This window comes from Bacillus rossius, chromosome 2 (genome assembly GCF_032445375.1).
Source record: "Bacillus rossius redtenbacheri isolate Brsri chromosome 2, Brsri_v3, whole genome shotgun sequence".
In the NCBI taxonomy this organism is placed as follows: domain Eukaryota; kingdom Metazoa; phylum Arthropoda; class Insecta; order Phasmatodea; family Bacillidae; genus Bacillus; species Bacillus rossius.
Window position 1 is genome coordinate 23,934,758 of NC_086331.1, and position 19,695 is coordinate 23,954,452.

Below are 19,695 nucleotides of genomic sequence, written 5' to 3' on the forward strand. Positions count from 1 at the left end.
GCCGATATTTCCCATCTCAACACCGGTACGCCCTCATAGTAGACCAACTATGCCCTTTGACTGCCTCCTTCATTTCGTTGTCATTCTTAACAAAACCAAAGCTTCATCCCCTAGTAAAGTTATTTTAGTTGAAAATAGTTTATTTCATGTGTTAAAATTAAACCATTTTAAAATTGTATTAGTTATTAACCAAAACAGGTATATTTAAATTAAGATAAACATACTTTCAAAAATCACACACAACGCCTTCATTCCTCCACCAGGAAGTACTTCTGACACAATCAGTCCCCAATAAAAAAAAATAATTTCAAAAACTTATATTGACTTATTCCTATTAACTTGAATTACTGAGAACATGAGGATCCAGCCAGTTCTCTACAGTAATACTACAACTTCTTAACATACAGGTAGCTAAATAGTTGACATTTTAAGGTTATTCAATATCAATGTCTCTTCAGTAATAACAATATTTTCAAGTGAAAAATTTTTTCCTTTATTAGATATTTTCTATTTTCCAAGTAAACATTTTGTGTGTTTGTTTCCAGGAAAAAAGCATAATGCAGACAGCTGAAACGAACATAGAAGAGCCAAACCAGAGTAAAACAGCAAAAGGGGCTGGTATGAAATCCCCAAAATTACAAAAGGTAATTATTTATTATTACTCTTTCTTTATTCAGATTGATAATTATGATTTGTAAAGTTATATTCATGTTTATGTTAACCACACACAAAACGTATAAAACTTAACACTTGATCATACACCTGTCCTGCTGTGAGTAACCATTGATTTCTGCAGCGGTCAGATACAACACACCTGTCGTCTGTCCTGTAAGCCCATGTTAATACAAACCTTCCTTTCACTTCACAGTACTGTCTGGCCCACACGTGCTTTGCGATGGCCCTAAATCCTTTTGCGATATTCATAATGTCCATGCAAAAACTTACCACATAATATCTAACCGATAATACAGTTATAATATATAGGTATTCATTTCTATAAAAATTTCATCGTAAATCAAACTATATACATATATACTAGAATAAAAAACATTTTATTCATATTTGTTCAAATTTATTTGGTGTTTCTAAAATTTGTGTTACCAACATAAAGCCAGAAGAAATTTTAATTATTAGAAAACATATGAGTCATTTTCTAGGAAGAAATTTGAAAATTTTTATGATGTTTCAAACTGAAATAATATTTAATTATAAGTCTTTGCAAATTGCAGCATGCTACAAACTACTCGCGGAATTAAAGTTCATAGCCAAGTTAGATTTAACAGGCTAAAAATAATAACAGCTGCGGTAAGACTTAAAACTTAAAGATTTACATCACTTACAGGAACATTGATAATAAGTTAGAACAAGGGCTGAAAAATATGTTTACACCAGAAAAAAATAAAAAACTCATTTGTCACAACAGATATGAGATTTCAGAAAATGGAACAAAAGCAAAAAAGAATGAGCGCAATTCTTATGCTAAACTGATAAAATTCTTTAGACCAATTAAAAACAACTATTTTTAAAAATTTCAGGATCAAATTTAGGCTCTATGTATCTTTACAATAAAGCTTTATTTGACTGACAACAATTTAACCTGCCCCAGAAATGTTTTGATGGTGTAAGGCCTAGCATCAATGTTTACCAATTTTTTTGACAAGAACTTAGCCCTATTATGTTGAATATTTTGGCGGGTGATCATTTTCTGCTGTACCACATATCAGTTTGGAAGTCGTCCTTCATTATATTGTGCGCTAAGTTGGTCTCCCACCTATTTAAACTCTCAGCAGCCTCAATTCATATCTTCTTTAAAATCCGAGGAATATGAGCTTTGAGTATATCTGGGTCTTCACATCAAACATTTAATAATGGAAGAAATGTTGCAGGTCACAAAATATCAAGAGCAGGAGATAACAAAGTTGTGCTATGGGCAGCTAGATTGAAGACAAATTTCAAGACCTCTAAATAATCATCCCAATTTCTCTTTGTCTGCTGTTTTTGTTGAAAAATGGTTAATGCCTCCAGAAAATTTTTTACAGCTCTTCTATGATGTTATAATTAGTGCGATACAGGCTGGTATTAATGTTTGATTCCCTATGAGAGAAATGTGTTCCGAAAATGGTGGTGATGAAATAACTTTTATTTTCCAAAACCAACTCTCAGATTATCAGAAAACACTCTACTCTTTATTAATTAAACCATGAAATGTCTGTGTGTTCATCATACCTTGTATATGTATCAAGAAGGAAAAATGTCTAAATCATCCACCAGCAACAGTAAACAATTATTTCATTTGACCAAACTCAGCAAAGGACCGAAGATGTCTACATAAATTCTCATTCGAGATTTTTATAATTTCTCCGTAAAGAATGCATAAGCTATTTACTTTTCTCAACATCTTAGCAATTTGCCATACCTGACAGCTTTTTAATTATTGGCCTACATCCTTTTTCATATTGCACCAAAAAATATTTTCTGTAACTTCCTGCAAGGTCTTGACTACCCTGCCATGCGCCCCAACCATATTATCTGTTAATACCTCAACAGCATATGTTTCATTTTCTTGATCTCAATTACATTGCTATTATTATCCTTTATTACATTCAACACCCATTTCACCAACTCATAGTCTTCATAACCCAGATCCTTCACAGTAGAACCTCGATTATGCGTTCCGGTTTCATACATTTTTCCGCGTCATACGCCGATTAATTTTGGTCTCGCCGAAACTACTATATTTTCAATGGTTTACTTTCCCAGAACATACATTAATAAAATCATTTATTTCCCGTTTGATACATTTTTACATTGCTGAAAAGTCCCAAAATTTACAAATGTGTTTTATACTCCTTATAAACTACGTTTTAATGCTTTTATTTTTAAAAATGGCCATTGTTTAACTTTGCAAATGTAAGAAAATAACTTTACTGCGCCATAGATATGGATAAGTATCAGGAAGACTATGTACTTTGCTAGAAGCAACTATGGCCAGCACTGAAGTGAGACTAGTGGCACAAACTAACAATGATAATGAAAACGGTGCACGCTCTTTACCAAGGCACAGATCTCATATTTTGTGCATCCATTACTATTTGAACTAAATATATCCGTTTGTTATTGTTTTCTTACGATCTGATTGTTTTATTCTAAGTTTCTAAAGTCAAAATTTTATTGAAAATTGTTCTGTTGCATGTAGTTGTTTGTAGAAACAAACAAACAAAAATTTCTAATTTTTTTTTCCAAGAAATAGCCGAATTATTTTTTCGTTATTTCTAATTTAGGCTTAGTGACTTTTTCCTCCTCTCCAAGAATTTGCTTCATAACATTTTGTAGGCCACTGTTTCTCATGTCAGCTTTACTTTATTATGTACTGTATTTTACATTTCTGTTGGTTTTAGTTATGTAAATATAATGATGAATTCTTACCTTTCATTAATATAATGCATTTATTTACACAAATGTATTTATGTTTAATCTGACATTGTGCTGGTATGCTCGATAGGAAAAAAAATTATTATTGCCATTCCTTTTTCATACACTTACCCGCATCATACACCATTTTTGTGCCCTCTGTTGAAAAGTGTATAACAGGGGTTCTGCTGTATTTTTTTTTTCGTTTTTTACTTACTTCTACATACTTATCTTGTCATTTATTAATCCCCTCAAACCTCACTGAAAATTCCATTAGAACACTACAACGCAGTAAATTTGTCTTATTGTGTTCCTTCCCTCTTTCATTATTTTCCAGCTAAAAGTGTCACAGGCCTCTTCTACCCAAAATTCCTGAAATTATTGACTTTTATTATCTGAATAAAAATGCTACTGTTCAAACATTAGGGATAGAGTTTCGGCTAGTACATTCTTGCTGTTTTTTATGTGTTAGTCTCAAATTTAAAGTCTGTAAGTCGCACATTGCATCTTCCAAAACCATGTCAAAGATTGGTTATCTATCAATGGTTCGAACTCATTGTGTTTGTGGAAGTATTAGACACACTCCTAGAAAAAATGCAGGCAAACGCCTCCTTTTCATCAAACTATACTGTTTTTCGTTGTGATTAAGTGTACAACTGTCGTACATAATGTGCTGCAAATATTTATCCATTTTTTTCAACTTCTCTGCTCCTATTGCTACAATCAAACTGTCTACTTACTCACAAAATGTTCTGTTGTAAATCAGGTAAGATAAGTAAAGGTGGTTGAGCAATAGCCCTTTTTAATTAATTAATTACTTAAGACTTTTAGGGATGCACAGATAGTAGAATAGTCAGCAGTAAGTTTAAGCAAACGAATTCTCTGTGTGGTGGAAACCGTTACATGTGGCATTATCTAATTGATATATTGAGTGTCATCCTCACGCGCAATGGTTGCACCGACGTGTGTAACAACGCATTGTTCAGAAAGTTTGACACCAGTAACACTAATTCTTGTCGAATGTTAACTAAGACATGTTTATTATCTTCGAAAAATCCCATTAGATGATTCAAAGGCACGCATATTTCAAACTCACCGTTTGCATTAATGGGTACACTGTAGTCGTCAGACAAGCCCCAGCCGGCCATTTGGCAACGGCTTTTTTGTTTGGGGTGGGCGAAAGATAGTTTTTACAGTGCTCACTAATCCAACATCACGACATTCATCCATCTGTAAGTTATTAACCTCATATGCTATTCTGTTAAACATAGGCAAAATACCATTTGTAATAATTTTTGCATACGTTGCAGCCTACCCGTCTGGCTTAACGATTTGATGGCGAATTCTTAGTATAATTTTGAATGGAAAACGGTAAATACCTGAATTTTGGATCGCTATATGTATTTCAGAGCTTAAATCATATGGTCTAGAGATAAAATGTATGTAACTGTGAATTTCCATTTTCTTATATAATTTTCAAACTGCACCCGCTGGTCGACTTGAAGAATGCTCGAATCCATTTTGATACACCTTGAAACCTAGCTTCTTGAGAAAACGTATATTTTCACGTATTAACCGCTTGGGGTCTCGCTGGGTACTGGGTCTAGCTTCGAACCCGCCTGAGCCTTTATGGATGCCAAAGTATTTCACTCCCATATTTTTTTTAAAATGCAAACGTAAAGTTATCTCTTCGTTCTTAAAATTAATCAAATCCCCATTTTGATCAACGATCCTCACTAACAACTCATGTATACGTTTCATGATGACTGGAACATACATGATAGATTTTGGTACCTCAATCACTTTATAACTTGGGGAAACGCTCGGGTAAAATTTGTGAATTGTTGTGCTTGGTTATCCTTTCAAATAGCTGGAACGTACTACATTTGTATTTACCCTTACGACGGACACAGGAAAAATATTTACTGCTTGTGTTGACCTGTGAATACAATCTGCTTTGTACAGCTTGGCTTCAAATACGAGCATTTTTCCCAGAGTATCGTTTTCTCTAAAATCAATGTATTAATTAGTATGCAAAACGACTGTAGATATTAGGATTTCATCTCAAAATGAAGGTTGCATCCGTCGGTAATTGCTGTCTGATGTAACTTTCCAGATCCGAGATTTTGTAACTTCCGATTGGAAGAGTAATTTGAGACCATGGTGCATCTTTTCAACCAAAATAAAAACTTACGGTTTTTTCCGTCAACGTTAGGCACAGAGTCATATGTTTGAAAGTCGCTCAATCCAATTAGCCACCTTCCCTTTGTTAGGTCTAGGGGTGGGAAGTATATTGAATTTAATTCGGAAATTTTTCTGGTTAATGTTAAAGAAATTGACATTTCAGGCTAGGTTGCACACTAATGTGAAATAGGCTGAACCGCCCTTAACTTCATTACCAACCAAGTTCGGGTAGGCGATCACGTACGGATCTCAAGAAATGAGAATTTATTTTTAAAAGGTTATTCCATAAATTGGTCCCATGCGATTTTTAAAGTGATGAAAATATACATAAGTTAAGGGCGGTTTTATTCTGAAGAAATTCAAGTGACGGAGTATCCAGACACTTATTTAATTAATAAAATCCACAAGCGACTTCCTAAACGTCTTCTGGTCAGTTAGATCGGCTTCCCAGAAAAAATAAAAACTTGGATATCCAGAACCGCTGTCGAAGACAAATAGAATGGTTTTGACGTGAACTCTAACCGCGGCTGTCTGGAAACCCTTGGAATGGGGTGTGACATGTGGTGGGTGGTAGACTCCAGCTGCGCAGATGTTCACGTGTGGGGCGGTGCAGGTCCCGCGGACGCCATAAGGGTTGTTTTTAGAGTAGGCTCGCGGCGGCTGGTGTCGCCTGCCTCGCTTCTGTGATTGGGGAGACGTGTCTAGTTAAAAGTTTTAAGACTCTTTGACCGTTATAACACGGAGTGATATACAACGTAGGAGGGTTTCAATTGAATAGTAACACAAATAACATTATATATATATATATATATATATATATATATATATAGTATAACAGAAGAGAGCTAAACTTATATCAAAAATATTTTTTTTATAACTTAACACCGTATTACTGAACATATCTAGCACTATAACAGTACACTACAAACATTAAAGACTGTCTACCTATTTAAAAAAACTATTAATTTAAAAATAATACATTTTAAAAAGGAAATAGCAGTATCTTATACTCATTCTATTAAATGTGTCACTAGTACTCTAAAACATGTTGGCCGATAGCAAAAAGCTGTGTGGCACTCTATGGTATTTTAAATGTTAAGCATCTTTGGACGTGATGTCATCTTCGAGTACTATCAAAACAATATGGTGGTCTATGAATTTAAAACTTGAACTAGTACTATAAATTATTATTTAAATCTACCAAACTATTACTATACAAAAAAGATGGTGGTCCCTCTCTTTGAACTTAACTGTGACCTAGTACTATAAAACAAGATGGTGGTCTATCTTTGAACTTAACTGTGACCTAGTATTATAAAACAAGATGGTGGTCTCTCTTCGAACTTAACTGAGACCTAGTACTTTAAAATAAAGATGGCTTTCTATGAATTTACACCAGTACTATAAAATAACTGTGCCCTACTACTGTATGTAGCGATCCTACATATGCTTTTTTTAATATATAAAACATTTTATTTTAAATATTTTTTTATTATATGAACATTTCGTATTTTAAGTGATGTCATTAATATAATTCTCTCTGAACTAAAACTTTATACAAAAAATTATGTTGGGGGAAATTATTATTATTGGTGCGCACTGTGCATGGAGTTCCAGCAGACGACAACTAGATGGCAGTTGACAGTAGCGCGCTCTCTGTGGCGAGAGTTGCTATTAAAGATGGCAGCTTATATAATAACTAGTACTCGGTGGTGTTCCCCCCCCCCCCCCTCTCAGTGAGTGTATGGTGGCATACCTAGTACTGTAGCTTATATTCCTTATTTTTTTCTTTACTCAACTGATGTCCTGGTCTAGCGGCTAAGGTCGCTGCCTTCTAACCTTGACGTGCTCACGTCCCCTGTATCAAATCCCAGCCGCCGCTGCCTCAATGTTTTTATTATTATTAAAAATAACTTCAGCGCCACACAGCTACGCCTCCAGGCTCCTAAAGAATGAACCACAGCAGATGCCGCTGCCCCATCAGACAATGCTTCTCGCCAAAGATAACTCCACGAGGCGACACACCTTCCACCTTCCAGGCCCACTCCAAGCAACCACCTGTTGCTATGGCCCGCAGCAGACGATGCTCCAAAGATAACTCCATGTGGCGTCACACCCACCTGCCACGCACACCCCAAGCAACCACATGTTGCTAGGAAACAAAATGGCCGCCTATATCTTTAGAATAACACAGTCTACTTCTTGGGGGGTCCACTTCCCCCTGGGATAGGAATAGCATAGCCCCTTACCCTACCCCCCCTTGAGGGGCCTATCATTAGCACAGTGATCTCACTGCCCCTATCCCTCCGTAGATCCCACAGTCCCAGTAACTAACTGCTCCCACTACTCCAATCATTCCTATAAAAACATCCAAAAATAAATTCAAAATATTAACACTAAACTCCAATTATTTTTCCAGTTTCTTCAACCTCTATGTGGTTTTAATTTCCTAAATGCTCTTTGAGTTTTTTTTTTGGGCCAAGCATAAATTTTTTAACATTTCTTGCAATTTCTTAACAAATATTTAACTTTGGAAGATTCAGAGATTTTTGTGCAAACTTGGTACACATTTCAACATTTTGTATAATAAAAATGAAATTTTTCCTTAAAATGATGTACTCTGGATTGTAATCTCATTTCTAATACTTCTATATGACATATTCATACAAATGCAGATCATTAAAAACTAAGTAGCTTTTCAAAAAAAAAATCATACCTGCTTGAGTCCGCAAAACTTTCGAACCACCGCATACTATACCTCTTAAAGATTTAGGAGAAATGAGAAATATATTTCTTTTACTTTCTTCAATTAACCCTATCTTATCTTAATTTTTAACAACCTTAGTAGTTCACACACTTCATTGCATGATTAATCTAAAAAATTATTTTGCTCAGCAAAATAATTTTGTGTTGTAAACTTCATTTCGACCCAGTACAGCAGTAACTTATCTTTTAGGTTACTTAAAGGTTCATCTTTTATATCAGACCAACTATGCTCTATGACTGCATCCTTCATTTCTTTGTCATTAACAACAAAACCAAACATGATCCACTTAAAATTATTTTCAGTCAAATTAGTTAATTTTATTTATTAAAATTAAACCGTTATGAAATTATATTTGGCATTAACCAAAACATTTCAAGTTCAATTAAGATAAATTTAAACCAGGAAATACTTTTGACACAATCAGTCCCCAATAAAAAAATAATTTCATTAACTTTCATTGAACTTAATTATTCCTATTAACTTGAATTACTGAGAATTTGATAATCCAGCCAGTTCTTTCCAGTAATACTACAACTTGTTAACATATAGGTAACTAAATAGTTTACATTTCTAAGTTTATTCAAATATCAATGTCCCTTTAGTAATAAAAATGTTTCCATTATTAGATATTTTTCCAGTTTCCAAAGAAACATTATGTGTGTTTGTTTGCAGGTAAAAAGTTTAAGGGAGATAACTGTAGAGGACATATACGACCAAGACGACCCACACCGGCCTAGCACATCAAGAGAAGTGTTTAGGAAAACCATAGGCAAAAAAAAGGTAGTTTTTTATTATTTCAGTTAATTTATTTAGCTAGATATTTACAATTTAAAAAGTTATATTCATGTTTATGTCAAACACACACAAAACATATAAAACTTAACACTCAATCACACACCTGTCCTGTTGTGAGTAACCACTGAAGTCTGCGGCGGCCAGACACAACACAATGGTCGTCTGCCCTATAGGCCCACTCGCTATTCACACCTTCCCCCCACTCCACAGTACTGCCTGTCTCACTCATTTTGTGCGCTACAAGTGCGTTGGGCGGTATTCATAATGTCCATTAAAAACATAATATCTTACCATTAATATAGTTATAATAAATGGGTACCCATTTCTAAAAAAAAATAACATCTGTGATCAAACAAGAATAAAAAAAGTTTTATGCACTTCCGGTTATGTGTTTTTACATTTTTAGAAGTAGGGGGAGCGTGCCGCTCTGGTTACACTATAAACCAGTGGTGCACCGATATGACTTTACCGATTACCAATTCAATTACCGATTATGAGAGCAATAATCGGCAGATACCGATTCAGTTACCGATTATAATGAAATTTTTTTAAGTGTAATAATGCACACAAAATTTTTTATTCCCATATGAATTTAATAACAAGATTAGGTAAAATCGATAATACAGTTATAATAACAGTATAAAAATATATAAAATACACTATTAAGTCATTGCAAAGTGTAAATTAAATTAACTTCTATTTATATTTGTTATTGTAAAAAACTTGAACTACAGTCTAACAATTGTAATTTACAGTGGGTAAGTTTTTGTTGCGGAAAACTAGCATTATTATTGACTATCACATAAGGTTACATTGAGAAATTACAGTTTAACAATGTAAACAAGTTGCTTTATTTTGTTCACTTGAGTTTATATAAAAATGTTTCCACACTTCACTTTTTTCTCCCTACTCACCATCTCACTATAATTATATAAAAATGACCCAAAACCAATTCAAGCACATGTGATTTTATTTATGTTGACTGAATATATAAAATTATAAATACTTTTTCACTTTTCACGTCATACAAATAACAAACAGATAATGTTACCAAAGACGCCCATAACGAGTTTGTAAAACGCAGTGATAAAAACTAGAAGGTATCGGGACCACGATTTTGAACCACTACTACGACTCGAAAAGATCGATTGTCATAGAATCCACTGCAACTGTTTGTGGTATTTTGATTGTGTGCCATATATTTTACGTCTCTGGCTATAGGTAATGTACAAGCCACTAAACAAAAAACTAAACGTAAATAAACGTGTAGGAAAAATGTCTTTTATTGTTCGAGGCAATGAGATTTATTAAACTTAACGAAATATCTGTAATTATGATATGACGGAGTTAAATGAATTTTGTAATATATACAAATATTACCGTATTTCATCCTAAAAATTGTGTAACAAAATATTACACTGTAAAAACCTACTTAATTACGCCGGGACGTAAATAATCGGCAAAGTAATCGTTAAGATAACCGCCGATTACAATTAATCGGTAACTACCCATAATCGCCGATTACGATTCATCGGTATCCGCATCGGTGCACCACTACTATAAACAAAGAACAGGTGGTTGTCTGAGCACGTGGGGGGGGCGTGGCACCACGTGGTCGGGTGGGCGTTGCCAGGAGCCACGTGGAGGGGGTCCGCAGGGGGTTGTTGACGTCACGTGGAGGGGGTGTGTGTATGTTTGTAAATGAGGAAGGCAGGTAGCGCTAGTGTCGCGCGCGCCGGAATTATTTTTACAAGTATAAAAATGTGAGGGCGGGCGGTGGGGATTCGAATGTACACGAAATCTCCCATCTGTTTGCAAGATATGAAAAAAATTTTTTTTAGAGAATATCTCTGGATGGAAATATTTTCTAAAAAAATTTACGTATTAATGAATAGGAAACGATAATAAATTATAGATGGTAAATGCGAAAACATTGTGTGGTAGTAAAAGGTGAAGAAAGTTTAAGTTTAATATTATTTTCATGTTAAATGAAAAAAAGAATATTTCCATTCAAAATGATAATAATATCATCCTAACATTACAAACAGCTTAGTAAATAAATTTACAGTAAATTGTATCTATCTATCTTACCTTTGCTGGAAAAAACTGGAGGCGCAGCTCTGCTCTTCGAGGTAGCAGTGAGGCAGCAGCAGTGCGGCGACTGATCAGAGACTGTGTTCCCTCACAGTCTGTGCCATTTATATATCACACGAATGTTTCAAAATGGCTGCCAGTGTATTTTTTTTATTTTTTTTTTTTTTACTCTGGGAGCGCTCACGCCGCAGCGCGTTGCGTCTGGTTATTTTTTTACAACTTACCACCCTTCCATCCAGACGGATTTCACCCCAGACGGAAGTCACCCCAGAACAGGCTAGTATTCAAATAATCTAACAAGTAATAATATTTACAGTTTTTTATTCAAAAGTCACTCTTCAAACCACTCCTCTTACAATAAATAAATTACACACATAAAAAATTATGACTCTTTAATCAGAGTCCAAACATACTTATCAAACTTTTCATATTAGACCACACTTATGTGTGTTTTAAATTAAAATCTACTATTAAACATGAAGACGTTTTTTCACAAAAACGACGTATTAAATTTAAAAAAATTATGACTCTTTAATCAGAGTCAAAAATTACATAATTACGTATAATACTTTTCATATTAGACCACACTTAAGTGTGTTTTAAATTAAAATCTACTATTAAACATGAAGACTTTTTTTCACAAAAACGACGTATTAAATTTAAAAAAATATTATAACTCTTTAATCAGAGTCCAAACATACTTATAAAACTTTTGATATTAGACCACACTTATGTGTGTTTTAAATTACAACAAAACAATTACATGAAGTGGTTTTTTTTCACAAAAATGACGTATTAAATTAAAAAAACACGAGTCATAAAACTTACAGTTTGTTATACATTTCTATGAGTACAGTACGTAGGGCTATTTTGGCATTGCTTAGGTCTCTTTCGTGCTGGTTCTGCTGAACGTTGTGATCACCATCTTGACTGACGGGTCCCAGATGGCTGAGGTCTCGGGTTCGAGTCTTGCGCGGTGCATACGTTGCGGGCACTCTCCGTTGACATTTCTTGTGCGTTGGTTTCGCAGTCTCGATAATTGCTGATACACAGTCGGGTGAATGCAGTTCTGGCATTTGCAAGGCGTGATTGTAGACTTTGTCGACACTGCAAGGCAATGGCGTGTCTTTTCGCATGTAATTAACTGCACAACATCCGTACGAATTGCACTGATTAACTTCCAGGGGTAGATCGTTAGTGTCCGGGTTTATAATCTGAACAGTGTGAAAGTGACCGTCATAACTCTCCACATAGTTCTTAAGAATGCCATTATTCCAGATTGAGTACTCCACCATAGATAAACCACGAGACAGGTTTTCATAATGGTTACCCGGATTAAACGACATGTTTACTCAACCGAGGCTCACTCCACACTGAGCTGAGACTCTGATTGTCTTTTAGAAATTATACGTATGACTTCCATTAATAAACTTGCAATGTATTCACAGAGGGTGTTACAACACGCTGACTCACAACAGTTCATGGTTTATTTTTTATTTTTAGAAAAGTTTACGTTTCGTCGATAGCTTGAATCCGACATATGGCGCAAGAGGTAATTATTTAGACACTGAAAAGTTTGACTCTTTTATTACTTTTGCACGGTAAATAGGACATAGGTGTCCTACACACGGTGTGTTCAGGTCATCATCATCTCCCAACAAAACATTTTACGTTTTCTTCCGACAATGATCAGTTCCGGTAGAGCGCTCTATGAAAGTTTCATCATTTTTAACTCTAGAGGTCCTGAGTTCATCAATGGTTGTTGGATGTTTAGCCAGCGGATGGCATAAGTGCACGTAACAGTTCTTATCTTCACAGTGAAACGATGTTAACAGTCTCATGGTAGTATATGGGAATGATTTATCCCAACACATGCGATAATGGATATTATCGCGACACAATTCAAAGTATACAGGCAGACGTTCACAATCCTTCTCAATGTCGTAATATCTAACACGGTATTCGACACTGTGCAGGCTAGAATGCACGTAAAGATATCTAGTTTCTTGACAGTCGTACATTATCCACGGTAAAGTGTCAGTTAACCTAGGATCCGCTATTCTGTGTTTCTTCGCTTTTTCTCGCCATCGGCGCGAAGCCAAAGAAATAGGAATGTCATAGAAGTTTCGGTCACTTTGATTATCACTAAAACCATCATCTGACAATTGTTCTGGGTTCGTATCTAAATAACGAACATCCTCGAACAGCGGCATGGGAACATCCAGATGTTCACCGGAAGCTAGTCTTAAGCCTGCGGGATACGGCCCGCGGATGTGTCTAGACTTTTCCCTCTTGGTCTTGATGGGGTCTCGACCCCAGATGGGTGGGAACATGGCGGACGTCACTCACCGGAGCTGTTACTGGCGAAGACGGGTGGGTGGCAGCTGGCGGCTGGCGGCTGATGTCTAGCCGCGACGGCAGGACCACAGGTCGGCGTCCTCCTCCTCGTCGTCGGAGCCCACCGCGGTGTGGAGGTCGCAGATGTCCGGGTTGCACGGCACACTCCACGAGTGGTTGCCCCCGTCGAGGAATGTTGAATGTGTGAACGAATCACACGATTCACTCCAGGCAACCACCGTGCCGTTGGGACGATGCAGTTCGAACTCAACATAAACTTGCTCCTGGCCGGGCCACACCTGCACCACCTCATCTGCGGCCTCGACGAGCAGAGCTTCCGGAGAGCATGGGAGGTGTGTGTCCGGCCGTAGGAGTCTTACGCTGCAGTTTTGCTGAGTGCAAGGCAGCTCTATCAGTTCGTCGTCTGCGTCGTCGCAAACCAGGTGTCCCAACGTTGTGCACACGTGCAACCACTGCCGACCGTCTGCCGTCTCGAATATCACCCGACCGTAGCCGAGCGACACATCCCGATACGAAGTTCCCGGATTGAACTGCATTGGCACGAAGAGTGGCTTGGAGAGTGACTAGGCTCCCCTACGAACGACGCATTCCATTTATAGCACCGAGGGTGGCAACCCACCAGGCTCCCCCTCCCTACGAGCGACGCTTTCAATTTATAGCATCGGGGGAGCAAGCAGGGTCTGGCGTTGCTTTGCAATGCTCCAACGCCCAAGCCCTAAGCAGCGCGGCGTTATGTCGTGACGTAACGGGCCGTGCACGGCTATTATCTTGCGTATACATTTTATTCAGTTCTTTCAGTGACAGACATCCGAGCTCGGTCTGAGCATTCTGAATATTAACATGTTTTTTACACAACTTTGCAAGCCACCTTTTTTGCTCTACGCCTGCCACCATTACGGTTCCGCTGATGTGTCCTGACAGGATGTTTTGCAACGAAGTATACGGAAACAGACCGTCATCCCAATGGATGCCGTGGAAAGTTCTAGTTAACCAAGAATTTGTTCTCTGGTAATTTCTGTGGAGGTATTTCCACGAGTATGGCGGCTGAAATGTTCTCGTAATTATCTCCCCTTCGTCATTAGCCAGGCTTATCTCTTTTAAGACGAAACCGTGCTGAGAATAGCATCCCTGGAGGTTGGCATACAGCATGACGTCCCAGGGAAGACTGCGTTATCACTTACATTACATTAGAATTTTAATAGATTTGTCTCTCGGGTTATACGAAACCAATCGATCGTGCAGAATTAGTGCGAATGCTTGAGTGCCGATGGGAATATTTCTCGTTGTGGTAATTTCTATTCTACAATCCACGACTCCTCCAATCATCTTATTGTTCTGTTTAGACACATCAAACACAAAGAGAGGAGCCATATCTTTAAATTTCTCCGGGTCGAGAAGTGGTGATGATTGACGACCGTAATATGAGTCTTGAAATTCCGCGTACATGTTATACACCAGCAGATAGCTATCATTAGGAAAATTACTATCCAGGTTTGTGTACGGATAGGATTCCGAATTCAAAAAAACTTTCACATTCTTAATGTCAACATGATCAAACTTTGATTTATCACCGGCGACGTTGTTTTTCCTACCCGTTTGAAATGCGACTATTATATATCTAGGCTTTTACGTATTAAATGATGTTTTCACGGATCAATGTACCGATTGAGATTGCGGCAGGGCCAAATATGTTTCGAGGCTCCAGGATCGGAAAGCAATGTCTGTGTTTTTTCCTTTTTCAACTATTTTAAGCAAACGAATCCTCTGTGCGGTAGAAACGGTTACATGAGGCATTAGCGAATCGATGCTCGTGAGTGTTAGCTTCACAGGCAACGGTTGCGCTGCCGTGTCTAATACCGCGTTGTTCTGAGAGTTTGAAACCAGTAACACTAATTCTTGTTGAACATTAACTAAAACGTGTTTATAATCTTTGAAAAATCCTATGAGATGACTCAAAGGCACGCATATTTCAAACTCGCCGTTTGCATTAATGGGTACACTATATTCTTCAGACAAGCCCCAGCCGGCCATCTTGGAAACAGCTTTTTCACTGGGCGTTAGCGAAAGATAGTTTTTAATCTTAGTTACTAATCCAACGTCGCGACATTCATCTATCTGTAAATTATTTACCTCGTACGCAATTCTGTTAAACATGTGTAAAATTCCATTTCTGACAATTTTTGCGTATGTAGCGGCCTGGCCATCCGGTTTGACGAATTTTCCGCTGAATCTTAACAGGCTTTTGCACGGCAGACAATAAATATCAGAATTCTGGATTGCGATACCTATCTCGGAATTTAAATCAGAAGGAGCCGAAATGAATGGCCGGTAGCTATGTATTTCTGTTTTCTTGATATCATTTTCAAATTGAATTGGCTGGTCGACTTGGATAATGCTGGAATCCATTTTGGAATACTTTGATTCCTAGTTTCTTGAGAAAACGTATATTTTTACGTGTTAACCGCTTGGCATCTCGCTGACTACTGGGTCTGCCTTCGAAACCGCCGGAGCCTTTATAAATGCCAAAGTAATTCACTCCCATATTTTTTTTTAAATGCAGACGTAACGTTATTTCTTCGCCTCTAAAATCTATGAGCTTTCCGTTTTGGTCGACTATCCTCACAGACAACTCGTGTATTCATTTAACGATCACCGGAACGTATATGACAGATTTAGGTACTTCAATGACCTTATAACCAGGCGGGACGCTGGGGTAAAACTCGTGTATGCTCAAGCTAGGTTGTCCGTTTAAATAGCTGGAGCCCCCAATATTTGTATCTATACGTATGACCGATACAGGGAAAATACTGACCGGTTGTGTTGACTCATGCATTCGACCTGCCACGTAAATTTTAGGTTCAAAACCGAGCATTTTTCCGATCGTATAGCTTCCTGTAAAATGGATATCGTAATTACAATGCATATTACATTGCAATGTATTAGGGTTGCCTCTCAAAATAAATGTTGCATCGTGTGGTAACAGATCTCCGATGTAACTTTCCAAATCTGAAATTTCATAACTTCCGATGGGAAGATTAATTTGAGACACAGGACCATTGTTTTTCGAAAAACGGAATTTGTTGTTTTTTTCGTCAACGTTCGGAATGGAATGGTATGTTTGAAAGTCGATTAGCCCAATCTGCCACTCTGCATTCGTAAGGTCAAGGGGTGGAAAATATACGGACCGCAATTCCGAATTTTTTCCCGTTAATATAAGTGAAATTGACATTTCAGGTTAGCTTGCACTACAGTATGGATCACCAGGATAGGTTTCACTCTGGTATAGACTGGACGCGTCAATGGCTGGTGCATCTGTGCTGTTTGAAATTATTTCTTTTGCTTCTTATACGCGGACACTAGAAATCTTAAACATAAATGACCGCAATTCCACGATTTGATTATCTGTTGTCTATCGTAATTTTAACTTAACATTGTGCCTTTCAGATACTTTATTACTTCTGGAGGCGGTCTGAGGTCGCCATAGCTGTCATAATACAGCGCAGTGCTGCCAGACTTTTTATATGCAACCCAGTGAGTTCCTTTTCCTGTCGATACGTCTAGATTAATTATCCCGCACTCGTACTGTTTCGGTTTTAAAGGTAAGTTATCTCTCATGAAAACGCCTCGGAAATTTTTGATTTTCAACTTGAATACCGCATTTTCTAAATCCGTTGTAGTTAGCGGTCTGTGAGGCAAGGCTAAAATCACCCTTTCCTCATTTTTTTTACTGCTTTCTTAGTCGCTGCGGCGAGAGTGCCCCTTCCCCGCGTGAGGTCGTGTGGCAGGGTTAATAGCGTCCCACCCTTCCCTGTCCCACCTTCCGCTTCCGGCGGTGGCGTCTTCCCACTCCTCCTCCCATGGCTTTGAATGGTCTTAAAAAAAGCCCCGCACCGTTTTTGCTTCGATTTTTTAAGGCCTGAATATGTCTGTGATGTTGTGCATTTTGTTGCAACAATTTTGTCTGATTATTAGCGGTTGTCACGCTCTTTGCGATTCCGGCTGCGCCTCCGGTCAAAGAACCGAGCGCTGCCAGAGCTGGAAATAGAAATGGTATAACACCACCCTTTTTATCACGTTTATTTTTCTTATTTTTTTTTCTTTGCGACTCTTATGCCGGCTCCTAGTTTACGCTTAACACTCATTATTTTACTTACGCTCCAAGCCGCGATCTTTTCACCTAGCTTAGTTTGAGGGTTCTGTGCAATTTGTTTAGCTTTAAGTGCTAAAATACGGTCCGCTTGATGTCTGTTCTCCAAATTGTTACTCTTTTCATATGAAATATTGTGTTCTTTGCACGCTCTATCTAATTGATTTTTGCCTGGGTCTCCGTGTGCTAAACGTTTTTCAAGTTTTGTATCGGGCCCACAGTACTGATAAGTTGGCAAATGTAGCTCGAAAGGTAATTTATTTATGGCAGAGTTAATAAGACCTTTACCCTTCACCCTCCTTCCAGCACGACGCATATCAGCGTAATGACTTTGGGGGGTATAAATAAGACGATTTTATACTTTTTACGCTTAAGTTGTAACGATGGAAGTAATCCCTCAACATGACAGTCTTCGGATCGAAATTATTCACGATGATTTTATAAGCAAACGAGAACAGCGCCATGGACCGCTGTTGCCGAATACCATAACATGTATAATTGCCGGACCTTCAAACAGCGGGAAAACATGTATTTTACTTACGCTTATACAACATCCTAACGGAGTGCATTTCGAGAATATTTATTTGTATAGCAAGAGCATAGAACAACCAAAATATAAACGTTTGGCGCAGGTGTTGTCTCATGTTCAAGGTATGAAATTTTTTCAATTTCATGAAAATGAAGAGGTAGTGCCGCCAAGCAAAGTGCTACCAAATTTGATTATAATTTTCGATGACATCGGGTGTGAAAAACAGACAATAGTTCAACAGTATTTTTCCATGGGGCAACATTTCTTGTGCGATTGTTTTTATTTAATTCAAACTTATAGCCAAACCCGAAAACAGTTGGTTCGGGATAATGCTAATTTGATAATTTTATTTAAAATGGATTTTCTAAATCTTCAACATGTTTACCACGAGCACGTCACAACCGACATGTCATTCGATAAATTTAAACATGTTTGTGCTCGCTTTTGGAATAGCAATGATGGTTATGGTTTCCTAGTGATAGGTAAGGATTTTCCTCTACAAAAAGGTCGTTATCGCTGTGGCTTCGATCACTTCATAGTGTTACCTTCGTGAAGAATGAACTTGGGGATCTCCAAATTTGGAAGCGGCGGGAATAAACGTCAGCGACAGTCATGTCTGACTCTTACGGAAGATGGGCACTGTCAGGTTGGCCGGAAACGTTTGCGCGGTGTAGGCGATCCACGTGACGCGGCAGATGCTGCCACAAAGAATTACGTAGATGTAGCTTCCGGTGCCACCGCAAATGCAATTAGTATGATGGCGAATAATTTAGAAAAAGATTTTGGTCTACTAAAAACAGTCTCTCATACGCACAGGATCTTAATAACAATTTTCTAACGTATCTACATCAGTTTGAAAAGAAGAGTACAGATGTTTTAGATAAAATTCGAGGAAATTTACCCGAGAAGGAAGTTTTACACGAGTGGAAATATCTGGTATCTGTCAGTAGTGATGAGCTGAAAGTGATTTTTACGGATGTGAAGGATCTCGTTAGCTCGTCACATGACTTGCAAAGGGGAATGGGAAGTTACTTGCGTCAGGCAGATAGCGATACGCACGAGTCATTTGCCAAGATTCTAGAGCTGTTGAAGGCTCTGTCAAGTGGTGGTTGCAATAGGAACTTTAGCGAGCTAAAGAATATTTTTCTGACTAAACACAATAAGGGTTTATATATACACAAACAACACTTTGAAGCAATCAAAAATGCTTTGGTGTCTACAAACGAAAAACAATCTGATACGACTGAGTACCTACGGCAGGTTGATGCCACGGATCGCGCGACATTTACAGAGCTTTTAACACTCGTGGGCGAGCAACCGAAGCTTGTAAGTAAGGAAATAGTGTCCGGTATGGAATTTCAATTTAATACTTTGATGAGTTCTCTACGCGAAGATAATGCTAAATTTATT

At 37.6% G+C, this 19,695-nt stretch overlaps 1 protein-coding gene across 9 annotated transcripts in view; it reads left to right on the top strand.

Annotated features, from left to right (window-relative positions):
• The window catches only part of LOC134529175 (uncharacterized), a 646,085-nt gene that overhangs the window by 507,749 nt on the left and 118,641 nt on the right, over nucleotides 1–19,695 (top strand). For 8 of the 9 annotated variants that reach the window (XM_063363010.1, XM_063363001.1, XM_063363007.1 and 5 more), the window contains 2 exons: nucleotides 546–644; nucleotides 9,035–9,142. In XM_063363010.1, coding sequence (XP_063219080.1) covers nucleotides 546–644; nucleotides 9,035–9,142 — 207 coding nt within the window. The remainder of the gene's footprint in view (nucleotides 1–545; nucleotides 645–9,034; nucleotides 9,143–19,695) is intronic. The other variant, XM_063363005.1, reaches the window with a different exon arrangement.